This window comes from Prunus dulcis, chromosome 6, assembly GCF_902201215.1.
Source record: "Prunus dulcis chromosome 6, ALMONDv2, whole genome shotgun sequence".
Classification (NCBI taxonomy): Eukaryota; Viridiplantae; Streptophyta; class Magnoliopsida; order Rosales; family Rosaceae; genus Prunus; species Prunus dulcis.
The window spans coordinates 27,374,291-27,390,177 of record NC_047655.1 but is presented as its reverse complement, the minus strand read 5'-3'; the positions used below and the strand labels follow the sequence as shown (position 1 = coordinate 27,390,177).

The 15,887-nt window shown below is 36.4% G+C and overlaps 3 protein-coding genes across 8 annotated transcripts; 1 reads left to right on the top strand and 2 right to left on the bottom strand.

Annotated features, from left to right (window-relative positions):
* Window positions 1-1,205: 1,205 nt before the first annotated feature.
* On the bottom strand, window positions 1,206-1,976 carry LOC117632158 (nuclear transcription factor Y subunit B-4-like). Its single transcript, XM_034365575.1, has one exon. It carries the CDS (start codon window positions 1,908-1,910, stop codon window positions 1,392-1,394), a length of 519 nt encoding a protein of 172 aa, XP_034221466.1. The 5' UTR covers window positions 1,911-1,976; the 3' UTR covers window positions 1,206-1,391.
* A 3,017-nt stretch (window positions 1,977-4,993) lies between these two features.
* Window positions 4,994-7,687, bottom strand: LOC117632008. The gene is made up of 2 exons (XM_034365368.1): window positions 7,184-7,687; window positions 4,994-6,576 (listed from the first exon to the last, which is right to left on the bottom strand). The coding sequence occupies exon 2, from the start codon at window positions 6,497-6,499 to the stop codon at window positions 5,096-5,098; it is 1,404 nt and encodes a 467-aa protein (XP_034221259.1). The 5' UTR covers window positions 6,500-6,576; window positions 7,184-7,687; the 3' UTR covers window positions 4,994-5,095.
* A 1,505-nt stretch (window positions 7,688-9,192) lies between these two features.
* Window positions 9,193-13,907, top strand: LOC117633222. 6 transcript variants are annotated; one of them, XM_034366942.1, is made up of 4 exons: window positions 9,193-9,430; window positions 9,534-9,636; window positions 10,248-11,084; window positions 11,696-13,907. In XM_034366942.1, the coding sequence occupies exons 2-4, from the start codon at window positions 9,631-9,633 to the stop codon at window positions 13,694-13,696; spliced, it is 2,844 nt and encodes a 947-aa protein (XP_034222833.1). In that variant the 5' UTR covers window positions 9,193-9,430; window positions 9,534-9,630; the 3' UTR covers window positions 13,697-13,907. The 6 variants fall into 6 exon arrangements, with proteins under 6 accessions (XP_034222833.1, XP_034222835.1, XP_034222832.1 ...); XM_034366944.1 differs by having other exon boundaries at window positions 9,260-9,430; window positions 9,589-9,636; XM_034366941.1 differs by having other exon boundaries at window positions 9,260-9,430; window positions 9,589-9,645.
* Window positions 13,908-15,887: the final 1,980 nt, after the last annotated feature.

The window sequence follows — 15,887 nt, the reverse complement described above, 5'->3', positions numbered from 1 at the left end:
ATTAATTATTATAGATTGGAATGTTAATTAACTGTTGCCAAAGTGCCATCTGATCATGTAATTAATTGAGAAGGTTAATTATGAAGCTCGATGCCGTGATTCTATGGTCGGAGTTCATGGAAGCAGCTTTTTAATCTTTAATCACCAACATTTATTATATACAAAGAAGAAAACCATGAAATAGTGTTCCTCATAGTATTGTTGGTCCCATAATCTTGAAGATTTCGATATTATATATTCTATATAAATAAATAAATAACCATAACATAGTACTGAATTGGGAAAATTGTTCCCAAATATTTGAGCATTTCAAAACAATCCCATAATTAAAGAGCCTCAAATGGTAGAGTAGAGCATCGGTGACCTAAAGTTTAAGGTTTTTGAAATTATCCTATCAATAAAAATCATCACACATAGCACTATATAGTAATGGTTTAATTAGCTTTTGTTTCTCAATTCTCCCTCCCCTCCCTCCTCCCCAAATATAAGACTATTGATCATTGTTTTAATGGGGAAACAATTGTTTTTTTTCTTTTGCAGATCTTATGTAATTAAGATCTTTACTTCTTTGATTAGAATGAGGGGAGAGAGAGAGAGAGAGAGAGAGAGAGAGAGAGTTTGTGATGGTTGAGAAGTGGTCCCCTACGAAGAGAAATAATTATAGAAACCCTAGGTTGCATGTTCAACCCTAACTCTGACAACTTCGAGTTTTATTAGTCACTAGTCTTTAACGGGAAGATTACCCTAATCCATAAGACTATAGTAAACTAACTATAAGCATGCCTGAGATTCTACTGGGCTTTCACGGTAACTCATGTTATAGTGGTCCCTAATTCTAGGGTTAAGCAAACCCTAAACCTAGTACATTAATTATTAATCTACCATATGACTATATGAAGGAAATTCATTTGTATTTGAGTCTTAAATTAATGTCCAAGCAGCTATATATCACATACATATTCTCTGTTGTTGCACTTCTGTGATTTCTCCAGAAAGACATGGGAGATGAATATTAATGCTCGGATCAAGAACCGGAAAAAGAAAAAGGAAAAAAAAATAAAATTCAACTACTTTAAATTTTCAGAGCTTTTTCTCTAAATTATATCTGGGAAAATCTCTGAAGAGAAAATAGAGTTCGAAGATCTCCTTCAGATTGGTTGTGCATGTCGTTATGATCTGTAAAACCCATCACTTAAACACTCTGATCTGTTAATTAATTATAAACCCATAATACCAGCTAATTAAAACACAAAAGTATATACACGGTTCATCTCATAAAACGGAAAATACACAAGGAAATCGAAGAAAGCATGAAATATTGAGGAGAAAGAACAATTTCACCTCAGACTAGCAAGTAACTAAGTCAGTTCATATCAAACATTATTTGATAACTAATTATGTTCTTGATCAACAGATGGCTTGGTGCCGTCACCGTTCCCAAGCAGCCGAAACTCCAAATCTGGAGTTTGGGTTTGCTCCCCTACCTGCAGGCCTTGTTGACTTGCCATGTAGATACTTGCTGCTCGATCTCCGATATCGTTCATATCTTGGCCGCTGCTCATCAAAATAATATCTGCTGCTTTGTTTTGGTTGTTGTTGTTAGCATTTGCAACAGCTTTATCTCTCTCAGCTTCCCTATATTTATGCAAGTACCTTATAGTAGCCTGGGCATAGTTATCAAAACCTAGAGCACTCAGAGCCCAACAGATGTCATCTCCATTCACGGTCTTGCGATTCTCCTTGTGACACTTGTCAGACGCCTCAGCCGTCACAAAACTTAGAAACTCAGTTGCACACTCTTGCATTCTTTGTTTGGCTTCCTTGGAAATTTTGGCTCTTTGGGGAAGAATTTGCTTCATGATGCGACCCACGTTTGCAATTGGCAGCAACCCATCTTGTTCATCTAACATATTGGTCGATGCACACAACTTGATTTTGGAGTAAAGATTTATCTTTTCTAACACCGACACATTGCTCTGAATCAGAACACACACTTGCCCGTCTTTATAGATGCTTATGTATGTGTGTGCATATACGTATGGGTGAACGTCACAAGTCATGATGTTTAGTATAGATTAACTGTGTCAAGTGATTTAGTCTTGATTGTACCCTACCTAGTATTATAAATAAATAAATAAAAATTAAGAAGAAAAGTAATAATGTGATTTTATAAATGGTGGATTTTCACTAATAAAATCGATGCAGCCAAAATATATGAATTAAAATAGTCAATATCGAATCCAACTGGTCCAAATTATGATAGTCAAATTAGAGTTTAACATGGCCTAAAGCTTTTCAAGTAGTTAAATTGACCTAATTAGCAATTAATTACATTCAAAAGAAATACGTATTAGATGATATTGATCAAAAAATTAATGTAAACAGTAGAAGGGCTAAAGCCATTTGTAGAGTACAATGGTCCCCACGAAACCTCTTAACAATAATCTGGATTAATTAAGCCTAAAGTGTTCTCGTAGTTCGTACCGTATTCAGATGAGTGGATGACATTTGTACACGTTTCATGTTCAAGGATGGATCCAACCAAAAACTACCTAAAAAGAACTGATTAGTAACCTTTTAGTGTTTGATTAGCTCATTCATTAGGTTTAATTACTATGAGTTTGTTACTCAAATTGGTGACAAGCAGGCAAAGCATTTCCTTTAACCTGTGAAGTGAATGCATGTTCAGCTTGCTTTATAGATAAGATAAGATGCTAATTAATAAGACCTAACTAGGCCCTAAATTAATCTCTATTCAGCAGACTAATAACATTTTTTGGTTTTGGAGTAATCCTTAATTAGATATAAAGATTAATTTAATATATATTCTTACAAACATTATTATATGCATGTATTGATAAGTATTTGGTCTTATTAGGTTTCATTTGACTATAATTAATCAAAGAATTTTGTAAGCTAAATGAAGCATTTACAGATCGAAACTCCTCCAAAAGCTTCCTAAAAAAGACTCCATTTCCACCAACCAACTAAACAAATATTTGCTCGGATCCTATAAGAAATAGGAAGGACCACAGCACTAATATGTAGACATAAACAGTAGTGAGGACAGTGAAGGAGTAGCTAATGTGAAAGAAAAGTAGTAGCTAATATGGAAGTTTCAATTCAAAACCCAATATCAAGTACGGATTTATTAGCAAACCATCCACAAACATGCTTACTTTTACATTTTGTATTGTACTTAACTATGGGGGGGGGGGGGGGGGGGGGGGGGGGGTGCAAAAGACAACAATTCATTGTTCTTTTCCCCATTTTAGCATATGAGGGCCAATATATGACTTATGTTAGAGGAGGACATACTTTTAATTTATGCAATTATATAATCATTAACCTTTAGGATCATTTGGGAGTGATTTTAGATAGGATAATGCTTCCCTCCTTGCCCATAAGGAGGAACTCCTCCTTAGCCACTAATATGACTCAACCACAAACTAACACTTGTTCTTTTTTTACGTTTTTTATTCTCAAATGTGCATTTATTTTTCACTTTAATTATTCTTAACAAGAGAGACACGTGTCAGATTGTGGCTAAGCCACATCAGCAGACAAGGAGGAGTTCCTCTTTATAGGCAAGAAGGAAGCATTATCCTTTTGGATATATAGGACATAAAACACTTTTATATGGTGAAATCACTTCTCCATACAATTATTTTAAGTGGTTTGAAGTGATGTTATGAAGAAGCACATATGAGGTGCTTTTGCCCAGAATCACTTAAAATGATTATATGGATAAGCACATGGAAGGTGGTGCTTCTCCCTAAAAGTGGTTCTGACCTATCCCAAATAACTCCAAAACGAGCCATTAATAAGAGAATAATTTAATAGTGCAAACCTAATCTTTAGTGAGAGAATAATTTTGGGCCTTATTGATATGGTAGCTTGCTTCCAACATTTTGTTTATATAAATAAGAGCATGGTTTAGGTCTATAAAGTACATATGCTTGAATAAAATATAAACCAAGATGTACAAATGTTCTTCCATTATTAAACAATCTAGGCTTTGGACAATTAATTATTAGGTTAACTAGAGTGCACCAGCAACATTTTGGGCCGTATCAAAAAAAGATATGGTAATAAACAAATGCAAACGGGCACAAACCCATGATACATTTTTACAGGATTGATCCTGCAAAATCCTATACACTTGGAAGTCTTTTGAGGACCTTAATTCAGAGAACAAAACACATTGTGTACTTTTCCCTCTTTTTATAGGCCATGTCCAACTTTACTTTGATTCCTTTTAATCTCTATATGATCAAGTTTTGGTTTGAAAAAATAAAATAAAATTCTCATTGACAGGTTGATATGGTAATATTTGTGCTTGAAAGTTGAATGTGAGATTCGGTTGTTTTAAGCGAAACCCAAATTGAAAAGATTGACATCGAATTGAGAATTGTCTGTAGCCTGTAGGCCTGTCGACTTTGGGCCTCATTTCTTCTTTATAGCTCCAAAATAACAGAGTTTGGACCACAGGTCCACAAGCATATTGGAGCCTCATCTTTTTTTCTTTCTTTTGTTGCCAAAATTCGTTGAAAGCCTCAAACGTAACACATACTAGCTCCAATGGCCCAAAACAAAAAGGCAAAGACCAATATCGATAGACTCTGTGGGATGCTTCGTTCAAAGGGGTAACTTGGAGTAGTTCCTACTGCACGTGTTATAATATACGTGGACAACATAATTGATATTTCCTCAATTTAAAGAATAATATTAATAAATATCCACTTAAATTATAACAAATAAAATTATTCATGAACATCTCAAGTTCAACAATTGAGAGCTAGCAGGGAGCTAGCTGATTTACACATTAATTGCAAGGAAACCCCTGTAAATCTCTAAAGAATTCAAACTTCATAAAATAGAATATGAAAATGAAATGAAAATGTGTTTGTGGGCAAATCATAATTTAAGTTCTTAGCCAAAAGTGGATCAGGAAAACAAAGACAGTCACATTTAAGTGAAAAGCTATTCTCAGTACCACCAAATATGATTGGTGGCTTTGGGGCCTTCCAAACATGTATGTTAGTAAACTATAGGTAAGTGTGACCCAAGAAGAAGAAAGTTTCATACAATATGATCATATTGCTCTTGGAGGTTTCTCCAACAGTGCAGAAAAGTAGACCTCGTCCTTTGATTTAGGAGAAATAGCCCACTTGTGCTTCTTGTATCTCAGCTGCAGAAACATGTACATGAAGACATCCAAATCCTTTCTTTGACAGAAGAACCGGTCAATCCATAACAACCCGCCCGGCCTCAGAATTCGATCCCAATCGAACAGGATAAAATCCAGCAATTGCAGGTCAATCCAGCCATCCAAAAACCCACCGGTATGAATCATGTCCATTATGTTATCAAAGAATGGCAGCCGTTGATTCAATGTTAGGTGCAATGGGATCAAACCTCTCAGTGCAATCATCTCATTGAAAGGAGCTCCAAGGTTAAGAGCAGTAGAGACTATTGTAACATTATGTTCCCTCATCCTTGCAGCAAAGGTTCCTGTACCAATACCAAAGTCAAGACCAATCCTTATCTCCCCCAGCTTAATAGCCAACACATCATTGATCAGAAAATCAATGGGAAGGGAGCTGTTTGTAACCCATTTAAGTTTTTCCTTCTCCATTTCAAAACACCCGACACACTTAGAATAACCCCTACTGTTATTGCCCATCAAGCACTTAAAGTTCCTGCACAGATATTTGCTCCACCTCACATTTCTATCATCTGGCAATCTCCACAGAGACTCATTGATTGGGTAAGGCTTCTGGTAAACCATGGAGGCCCTTGTCAAGCACCTCCTTCGGGGCAAAGGATCACAACCGTTAAGCATCAGCTTCTGTGCTAAGTTCCAATCGTCTTTACAATAAGACCCAATGTCATAGCTCATGTACTCTTCCAGCTCTTTCTTGTATAACACACAGGCATGTCCAATTGTATTGGATATCCTCTCTGTACCATATATAGTAATCTTTCCAAATCTACTCTGCTTTGGTGTTATATACTTCCTTATCTCTTCAGTCACAAAAGTGTTAATCAAAGGCTCCTCCTTCATCGTAGAGTTTCTAATACCTTCGGGCTTAGGTAACCTAATCAGTCTCAGAGAAATGTGAGCACTATAAAGAGGCCTGATTACTTCCTCCTCCAGATACTTCTTGTACTCCAATTTTGTAATATTAGTTGTATGCAAGTCCACTTTGTTCTTCTCCATTTGCTGCACAGCTGATTCAAGCTTTTCTTGTAAGCTTTCCAGTCTATTTAGCACTTCCCCTACTCGATCAGACAAAGCTTTTAGGTCGAACCCTTCGTATGCCTCCCTGACGCCATAAAATTGTCGGCATATGTCCTCATTGTGCAAGAAAAACCCTGCAGAGTAGAACTTGAAGAGACTACATATGCTGAAAATTATAACAAGGCCTCCCAATACAATCTGAAGCCAACTCATTAATCTACCCAGCCTACATTTGGGATGGCATGACCTCCCCATCCTTACTAAAATACAACACTTCAGCTTTCCTTCTAACCAAACACCAATCTGATCCTTTCTTTTCTCAGTTCATCAACCTAGTCAAAAAGAAAAAACCAAATCATAGTGATTATGAAATGATCTGAACTTAATAACTAAAATTCACCACAAGCCTCCGCACCAAGTTATCATACAGTTCATACTCAAAAGGGATACGTGATTCAGTAAGTCAAGCATTTCTGTCTTGACAAATTTAAAAATCAGAATATAGAAAACCCAAAATTCAGGGTGAAGCTGACACTCAAATAATGCAGAATGGGTATATGATATATCATACAACATGAATCAGAGTCAAGCTTTTGCAACTTAGATTTCAGCAAAATTAATAACTTTCTCTCACAATCAGCAAAAGCATACCTAAAATTCTCTCTCCAAAAATCTTAAACCAAGGAAAATAAAAGCGCTTGCTAAAACTGCAGGAAGGAACCAATTGCCATTACCACCATTTGAATAGCTCTAATTCTATCATTTCTTTCGCAAAAACCAAAACATCAAACACAATTTAAAAGACTTAGAATTTCATTTCTTTTCCTCAGATTTTTCCAGCTGCCAAACAACATCTGACAAAAGAAAGATACAGAAATGAAGCTGAAAACAAGCTAATTCAACCAGAACTGAATGTTAATAATCCAATTTTGAACATACCCGGATAAAGAAGAAGCTCCAGGAAAATGCATCAAACTGAAGCCAAATCGATCTTCCTTTGCACAAACTTAACATTATATATATTCCAAACTCTCTCCCACAAAGAACCCAGATAAATAAATAAATGAAAGATTGAATCTCGCAGTAATGCTTCAAAAATACTCCGAACTCTCTCTCTCTCATGCACTTCCCGCTTGAGCTTCCAGGGCTGTAAATTCGTATTCTTAAGCTTACCAACTTACTCAAAGTTGAAAAAATCCATCATTTTTTTATTATTTAATTCAATAAGTAGCACATTTCTTACTCAACGGGCTCTGAAGTACGAATCTCCAGATGGAAAATCAATATTATGCAATTAAATAATCAATCTTTTGCACAAGTTTTTGTTTAGTATTTTTTAAGGCGTTGACTTTCTCACAATGAAGCTCAAATCACGGCGGTGACCAGTCGGATGGTGAAATTCGACCAAAAATTAGAAAGTTGGATGGTGGTGGGTCGGGTCAACCCGATAATCCATTAGGAAAAGGAGATTAGGATCGGTTCCATTTCCATGGAGGAGGACAAGAGCCGCGAAATGAGGGAGAGGAGAGGGAGAAGACGTCGTTTGCTCGCATAAACTGCCGTTTACTGAGACCGGCATCATTGGAGCGGTCGTGTGACCAAAAACTGTAATACCGGTACCGAAGTTCTCGTGTTATGTGAACTAAACGACACCGTTACAGCGCAACGGGTTGATATTTGAGAATTTTTACCGATAGTCTATAATCAATTAGGGGTGGGGTTATCTTTCAAAGTTTGAGACCAATAACTTCTTTTCATTATTTTTTAACATTACGGTATTTTAAACTATTCTAACGTACAATGAACTGATGGAATTCAGATATAAAAAGGCAAGCATATGTCTTGACGAATTAACCTAATTTACGTTTATATATTTTTGGGTTATTTTTGATAAATACACTGTTTGAAAATAGAATTGATGGAATTCAGATATAAAAAGGCAAGCATACATCTTGACGAATTAACCTAATCTACATTTATATATTTTTGGGTTATTTTTGATAAATACACTGTTTGAAAATAGATTGAAAACAATGTAATATTCTCTGTGCAAAAAATGTCACGTATTATGCTACAAAGTTGTATATCACACTATTAATTAGCTAAAGTTGTGTATAGATAAGGATTCATTACCTATTCATGCTATATCAAACTTATTTATGGGATTAAATATATTATCTATCTCTTTGCTCTTTGTGATAGTGACATCAACCATGAAAAATTTGTGACTGTGTTTAGAACAAAGAGAATTATCCTGATAACCTTGTCCATGTTGTGTTGAAGTGAGGGAACATGATTTATTAGGGAGGAAAGATGCTAAGATGGTATATGTGGTCCACGAACGTGTCAACTTTCCACAATCAAAAAGTAACATGCAATGCCAACACATCATAGTCCATGATAGACTATTTGCATGTAACATTGCTCCATTTTTACCCTAATCTATTTAAAGTGAAAATTTTGTTACTAATATCCAAATATATTCATTAACAAGCACCTCCATCCCTTCTTAATTTAACACTTCCACTTGCTAAATGAGCATTATCATAAGATTGACCTAGGGTCGTCGAAAAGTACTTTATACTCCTCCTCTACTATGCATGTTAATGTGATTTGAGTATTTATGAAGATAAAAAACAGTCCTAATTATTTTATTTTGTATAAGAAAATAATCATAATGTAATTATCTCGGTCGCATTACGCATTACGCATTACGCATTACGTATGAGTTTAAATCAATCCCATTAAATACTCAAGTTAAAGTAACGAGTCATTGGTAAAAAATTTCTTATTTACAGTAATTCACAAACAACTTATTTAAATTTTGTAATGAACGAATATTGTCCATTGAATTTAAATTTAGATCTCGCGTGACTATGTAAAGGTTAGACGCCACTAGACGAAATGGTCATTCGCAATAAACCTATCCAACTCAACTCTATGTATTGTGGTTTGTGTTTGTAGTATTTTTATTATTTTTATTTTCACGAAAAGTTTCTATGTGATGCCATTTTTCTCTTGTACTAAACTCTGTTGACACGAGACAATATATTCTCTTCCTCTCCTGGCCTTCCTCTGTATGCAAAGACACTTTGATTTTTCTCGTTCTTACTTCTATGTCCTTCCCTTTGAGCCCGTGAATTCACCCTTGCACAGCCATATGAAAGTTTAACTCTTTTGAACCAGGTACTCTCTCTCTCTCTTTCTCTCTCTCTCTTTCCTTCTCTCAGTTTGTGTTTGGTTCTTGTTATTTATTGCTTTACTTGGTTTCGATGTGTTTCATACATAGTAAAGGTTGGTAATAGATGTGAATCAAAGCTTGACACGAAAACCCATTTGCCCAGGCTTGGTTCTCTCACGTGGGTTCTTGACATTGAAGCTCTTCCATGGAGGTTAGTCAGGTCTGAATTTTCTCTCTCTCAATACTCTTTTGCATACCATGTTTAACGCTTATGAGGCAACTCTATGCATTGTTCTTATATTGTTTGCATTTTTTCTGAAGTTTGATACGAGCTAAATTTTATGGGTTAGTTTGAGAATTTGAATAGGAGTTTGGGCTCTGAAAGGTTTGGTCTAGCTATTACTTTGGCTTTATATTTGTAATTGCATATTCTCTTGGTTTTGTTGTAATTGCATAAGCTTTTCTGTCTTGGTTTTGTTGTAATTGCGTTAGCTATTTCTTTTGCTTTTGTTTTTGTGACACTGCGTTCTGTTCTGTTTATTGTTTTGACATGGTTGATAGCATTTGGTCTTGTATCTTATATCAATATAGATCTAGGTTGGTTATCTGATTTTGGTTTGGTGATCTTGAAATTCTATGCTCTCATATGTTTTTTTCATTGGGGGGTCGTTTCTTCTTTGTCCTAGATATCTGTATCTGGGTTTCGTTTGTCATTATACTGCTTTGGCGCTAATGCCTACTGAAACCCACGCAATATGGTGAAGGTTTAAATTCTTTTCCATTCCTAAGTGTTTGTTCTTATGTTTCTTCAAATTTTGGCAGATGGAATCAGCTCAGCCAGATCGTATTGGTGATTGCATCAAAGAGACATCTATTAAGCATTTATTTTATCCAGGCACTCCTGATATAAGCAATGTGTTTGGAGAACAGCAGGTGAGTCCCCGAGTTGGTGATGAGTACCAGGTGGAAATTCCTCTCATGAATGTAGAAGCTGAGAAGCTTAAGCTTTTGACTAATCCTGCTGATTCAAAAGTTGTTGATGTTTCCCATGACTTTCTAGTCGGTTTACCTGTCCCAATTATATGGTCTGATGAAGTTAAGAACATTGAAGATAAGGGGCTGGAATCTCCAACTAACCCTGATGATGCAGTTAATGCAAAGAGGTCCCAGGAAACTAGAAACGGCAAAAAGAATCGTACTAGAATAAAGAAGAAAAGTTCAGAACTCAAAGTTGAGCCCTTGGAATTTGGGTTGGCGCAGGGAGAAGAATCAAGGGCAGAAAATCTAGGACTAAGGTTGGTTGAAGAGGATTCAAATCAGTCGATTAGAACCAAATGCTGTTATCCAGTTCCTGGTTCATCAAGAAGCCCTTGGAGTGATGCTGAAGTGGATGGTTTTCTTCTGGGCTTATACATTTTTGGGAAGAATTTTTATCAGGTGCAGAGATTCATAGAGCACAAAGACATGGGAGAAATACTGTCATTTTATTATGGGAAGTTTTATAGGTCTGAATCACACCGCAGATGGTCAGAGTGTCGGAAAATTAGAAGAAAGAAATGTATTACTGGAGAGAAAATTTTTACAGGGTGGAGGCAACGAGAATTGTTATCTCGTTTGGTTCCTCAAGTCCCAGAGGAATTTCAAAGGACTTTATCAGAGGTACTTTATAATTCACTGCTGTTTAAGTACTTATCTGAGAATTTTATTTTTTTTCCTGGAATATAACTTATTGGATCAGTAATTAAATGTAGTGTATGTATACTCGTTGTATCACACTGAAATTATTTCACCATTTCTTTTTCCATCTTGCAATGAGGTCAAAAATGAAACCTTGTTACTATGCAGTATATGCCAGAATAAATATATGCTGTTTGACAGTGAACTTAATACATGTTAATACCATTTCATACTCCCATGGGTTCACCACTCCATTGGATCCTTCTTGCTTACTGTTTATTCACTTTGTCTTGCTCTTTAAATGGCGATAAGAGAGTTGTTTTATAGCAAAAGAATCAACAGTTGACGATTTGCTGAATTTTAAAAATAATGTTGAATTTCTGTTGTTACAAGTCAGATGCATAGTATTTCATGGCTTGGTTGGGAAAAGGTTGATTCACCTGTAACATATTCTTAACTCAGATTTAGAAATGGATTTCTTTGTAGTCTGATTGTCTTATAGAAGCTTCTATGCATGTTGTTAAATATACTTTTATCTATTTGATGGGTAAATGTTATGATTCTCACTTATCTCCCATGTGATCCGTTAGCAGGGCTATAAGTCATTTGCAGAGGGAAAAACTTCACTTGAAGAATATGTCTCCCTTTTAAAGTCTACTGTTGGCATTCATGTACTTGTGGAAACTATAGGAATTGGGAAAGGGAAAGAAGATCTCACAGGCTTTGCCATGGAACCTGGAAAGAACAATCAAGATTTTCCAGTTTGTCCAAAATTACCTACTGGCAAAGCTTTTAGTTCTCTTACATTCAGTGAAATAATGAAGTGCTTGACTGGAGGCTTTCGGTTGAGCAAAGCTCGATGTAATGATATTTTTTGGGAGGCTGTTTGGCCCCGTTTGCTAGCAAATGGATGGCACTCTGAGCAACCTAAGAATCACGGTTATGTCAGTTTCAAACATTCTCTGGTTTTTCTTATGCCTGGCATAAAGAAGTTCTCAAGAAAAAAATTGATAAAGGGAGAGCACTATTTTGATTCTGTTAGTGATGTTCTGAGCAAAGTGGCATCTGAACCTGAACTTCTTCGGCTTGAAGCTGAAGAAGGTCCTGTTGGGAGCTGGAATGAAGAAGGTGGGTGGGTTCCAGAGGCAACATCAGACCAGGATGATCAATCTAATTATCGACGGCATTGCTACCTCAAACCCAGGATTGCTACTAGCAATCCAAACCATATGAAGTTTACTGTTGTCGATACCAGTTTGGTCCATGGAGGCAAATCGTGCGGTATAGTGCAACTGAGATGCTCACCAGTTGAATTCGAAATTAATTCAACACAAACCAATTGCTCAAATGAAAATGAAGTGGATGCTTGTGAGAACAAACTGAATGAGTATGAGAATGATACTGCTGAAATGCGATTGAGCCCTAAAACCAATATGGCCAAGCACTTGAATCAGAGGAGGTTCACAGTTGTTGACACCAGTCTAGTCCATGGCGGAAAATCATCAAAAGTGAGAGAACTGAGATGCTCACCAGCTGTAGTTACAAGTGTTTCTAAGTCGACTGGTCTTTTGCAAGAAGCTGAAGGAAACTCTAAGGATTTACTGGGCAAGCATATGCCTGATGCTACTGATATTTCGTTGAATGATGAAGTGAATAACTTCAGCTCCAACTGCCGTACTGATACAACTGTTATTGGTGGTACAAACCAAATGGCAACCATAAATAACACAGATACTGCAGAAAAACTGGAGAGCCAACTGGATAAGGAAACTAGGATGTCTGATAACAAGCAGCCAAAGAAGACTGCATTGCATCAATTCAAGCGGAGAGCGAAATATAGCCATTCAAATTCTATAGGTCCTCTCAAACGGCGAAGATTAACTGCTTGTGTTAAGGCAGAGACAAGTTGCCTTGTTAAAAATTGCTCAGAAGATTTGGAGTCAGAATCCCATGGCACATTGAATTCACTAGATGGAGTCGAGCTTGTTGTTTCTCTAGTGGGTCCTCAAGAAAAAGAATCATCAATTACTTCTCTAGCTCCAGTGAAGGAAAGCAGTTTGGGAACTCTCAGAGGGAATTCTTCTGGTGTGCATATGTCTCATGGGGAAAATGAGAAACATCAAACCCCGGAATCATCTAACTTGAACCTACCTCAGGATTCGATGGACAGTAGAAACAGTGAAAACTTTGTTGTGTTCAGCCAGGAAACAAATGCAGACAGTCCATGCCTTTCATCTAGTGGAATGAAGCATGTCGATGATGACGCCTTGGGTGCCTCTAACATGAATTCTAGGAGGCAAAGCACAAGAAACCGACCACCAACCACCAGAGCATTGGAAGCTCTTGCAGACGGTTTCTTCAGTGTTAAAAGGAGAAAAAAAGGGACAGAAGTTCCCATCAGGGAAAAGCCACCCTCAAGATCCTCCCGCAAGGCCCACAGCAGAGTCAAAGTAACTTCAAGTCATGCTGATACTGTTAGTGGAGTTGTGGCTTCAAAGGAAGAAAAAGAGGTGAATGAAGCTTTTAATGTTAACAAAGAGACGGTTAGCAAACCTCTTGATCAAATTGGAGAAAAGTGGCTCACTGGCTACTAAGAATGTTTAAAAGACTCTTGTCAACTGGTAGTTCTGGATTTTTGAAGAATTAATCCAAGTATGAGTTATTAAACTAGGGGAATTTGACAGCACTTTTGATGGCTATGTATGACTGTTTCAATGGGTCACTTGATATTCAAGTCTCTTACAAACTGTTTAGTTAGTGAGTTTATATGGTTAATATAAGTCTAACATGATTAATTTATCTGTACTTTCTTGTGATCTCTTAAAAAGCTCGTCATCTTCTCAGTGGACATTCTGCTTCAATGCTTGAACATGAATTTGAACAAATGATAGAAAGTTCTACTTATTTCAGAAGTGTTTATAAGCATGGCCAGGTTTTTTTAAATATATTTATTGATAGAAAGTTCTGTGATGTTATGTTATGTTGTTCCTTATAACTTGGTTTCTACTATCTTGCTGAACATTTGTGATTTGTGACTGCAAGTTGGTTTTGCATTTGCTTCCATGACTTGGATGTTTTTGACGAGTAGTCTTTTTGGACTTTGATTTCAAAAAGGCTTTCGTCTTGTTGGGACTTGAATGTTTAGGACTTCAAATTTTAGATAGGCTTTTAAAAATGGGCCTCGCTAGGGCTTCAAAACGGATTTGGTCTTGTCGGGACTTGAATGTTTAGGGCTTCATATTTTAGATAGGCTTTCAAATATGGGCCTCTTGAGTTGACCCATTGACTATCGTTGACGATCATAATTACCCTTTTTCCTGGGAACTTTCCCATAATCATGCGTGATATTTTTTTTCCCTGGGAAAGGTTACAAAGGAAAGGAGGCATATCTTCATCTTTACCCATACCTTTGCCCGCCAAATGGACATCTTTGGCGCCAAGAGAAGTAAACAAGATAAAACAGTTAAATTCATGAACAGGGAATTGAAAAATAAAAATAAAAATCAGTCACTATCAAGATTTGGAATCTGAAATTTCCGGGACATGTCAAAATTGGACGTTTCCTCAAGCTAAGAACAAAATGTCAACATTTTCCTCGAAAGATCAGGAGGAGGGGAGGAGGACTAGGATTGAGAATCAAAGTGATTGACAAATGACATCCATTGTAATTCTTGCAAGTAACCTCGCTTTGGGCCCATGTTACTATATAATGATAATAATCCAACCATGCATTAATGTTCATAGGTTTGTTGTTGGCAAATATGTCAATGTTAGTATTTGTTTCAGATCTTGCAAATAGACTCGTGACCTGTTTTTTCCCATTAGTTGTCGGTCACCAATTCATTTGTCCAAGAAAATGTATTTATCATATACGTGCTAATTGTCTTTGTTTTCACATTACACAGTAATTAATTATAAATTGCGTAACACTGATTTTTCCTCAAATATAGTCTTGTTTGATTCTCTTAGCGTCGACCGCTTTGTTTTCGACGACATAATCTCTCTCATACAGTTTGATAACATATAACTATGAAAGTGTTGTTTGGTAAGAACAAGCATTATTCTCTATGTATACAAATCAAGTCTCTATTTATACCAACCATTCTTCTATATATACATTTATAGATGAAAACCTTTTGGTCTTTTGATGACACAGGCCACTTTCTAATTCATCCCTTGGTGAGACAACAAAATCTTGGGTTCTGTTTTGAAAGTAGCTTTCCAACTATTGTCTCGATCGCAATAGCAGAAAAAGCCTCTTTCGCTTTTCAAATTATTGCTGAGCTCCGGAAAAACTGGGGTTTCAAATTATATTAGAAATGGCGGTGACAATTTCAAATTCTTATGTGAGTGCCCAATCAGTATGATTAATCACTTTAATTACCAGATGATGAAATGTTAATCTAATAGCTAGGAGTAGTCTTTTCTCAATTATTTTTACTTTTTACTACCTATATAGTAGCCATTAATCATGATTAACAATTGACCTTTTTCGCTTTTGGATTCTGGTAAATTACGTACCTATACTATTCAACTATTCTACCTTTTGCCTAAATGATTGCGGATCAATCTTGACAGAGGTAAATGCATCTTGCCTTGCCTCCACTTGGGTCATTGCCAAAATGATATTCTAATAATATTCTTCAACGTCGAAGAAGAGGGATCGAACTCGAATCCAAGGGGACGGAAACACTATCTTGGCCTGTTTTTATGAGTCGCACAAATATAGGTATTAATTCCTCTTGGGTCATTGCCTTTGTTTTCTTTCTATCTACAAACTTTATA

Bases quoted from the DNA above. Each gene is read 5' to 3' on its own strand.
- LOC117632158 (XM_034365575.1), bottom strand. From the start codon at position 1,910: ATGTTAGATGAACAAGATGGGTTGCTGCCAATTGCAAACGTGGGTCGC.
- LOC117632008 (XM_034365368.1), bottom strand. From the start codon at position 6,499: ATGGGGAGGTCATGCCATCCCAAATGTAGGCTGGGTAGATTAATGAGT.
- LOC117633222 (XM_034366941.1), top strand. The intron at 11,085-11,695 runs GTACTTTATAAT...ATCCGTTAGCAG, and splicing joins TTCAAAGGACTTTATCAGAG to GGCTATAAGTCATTTGCAGA.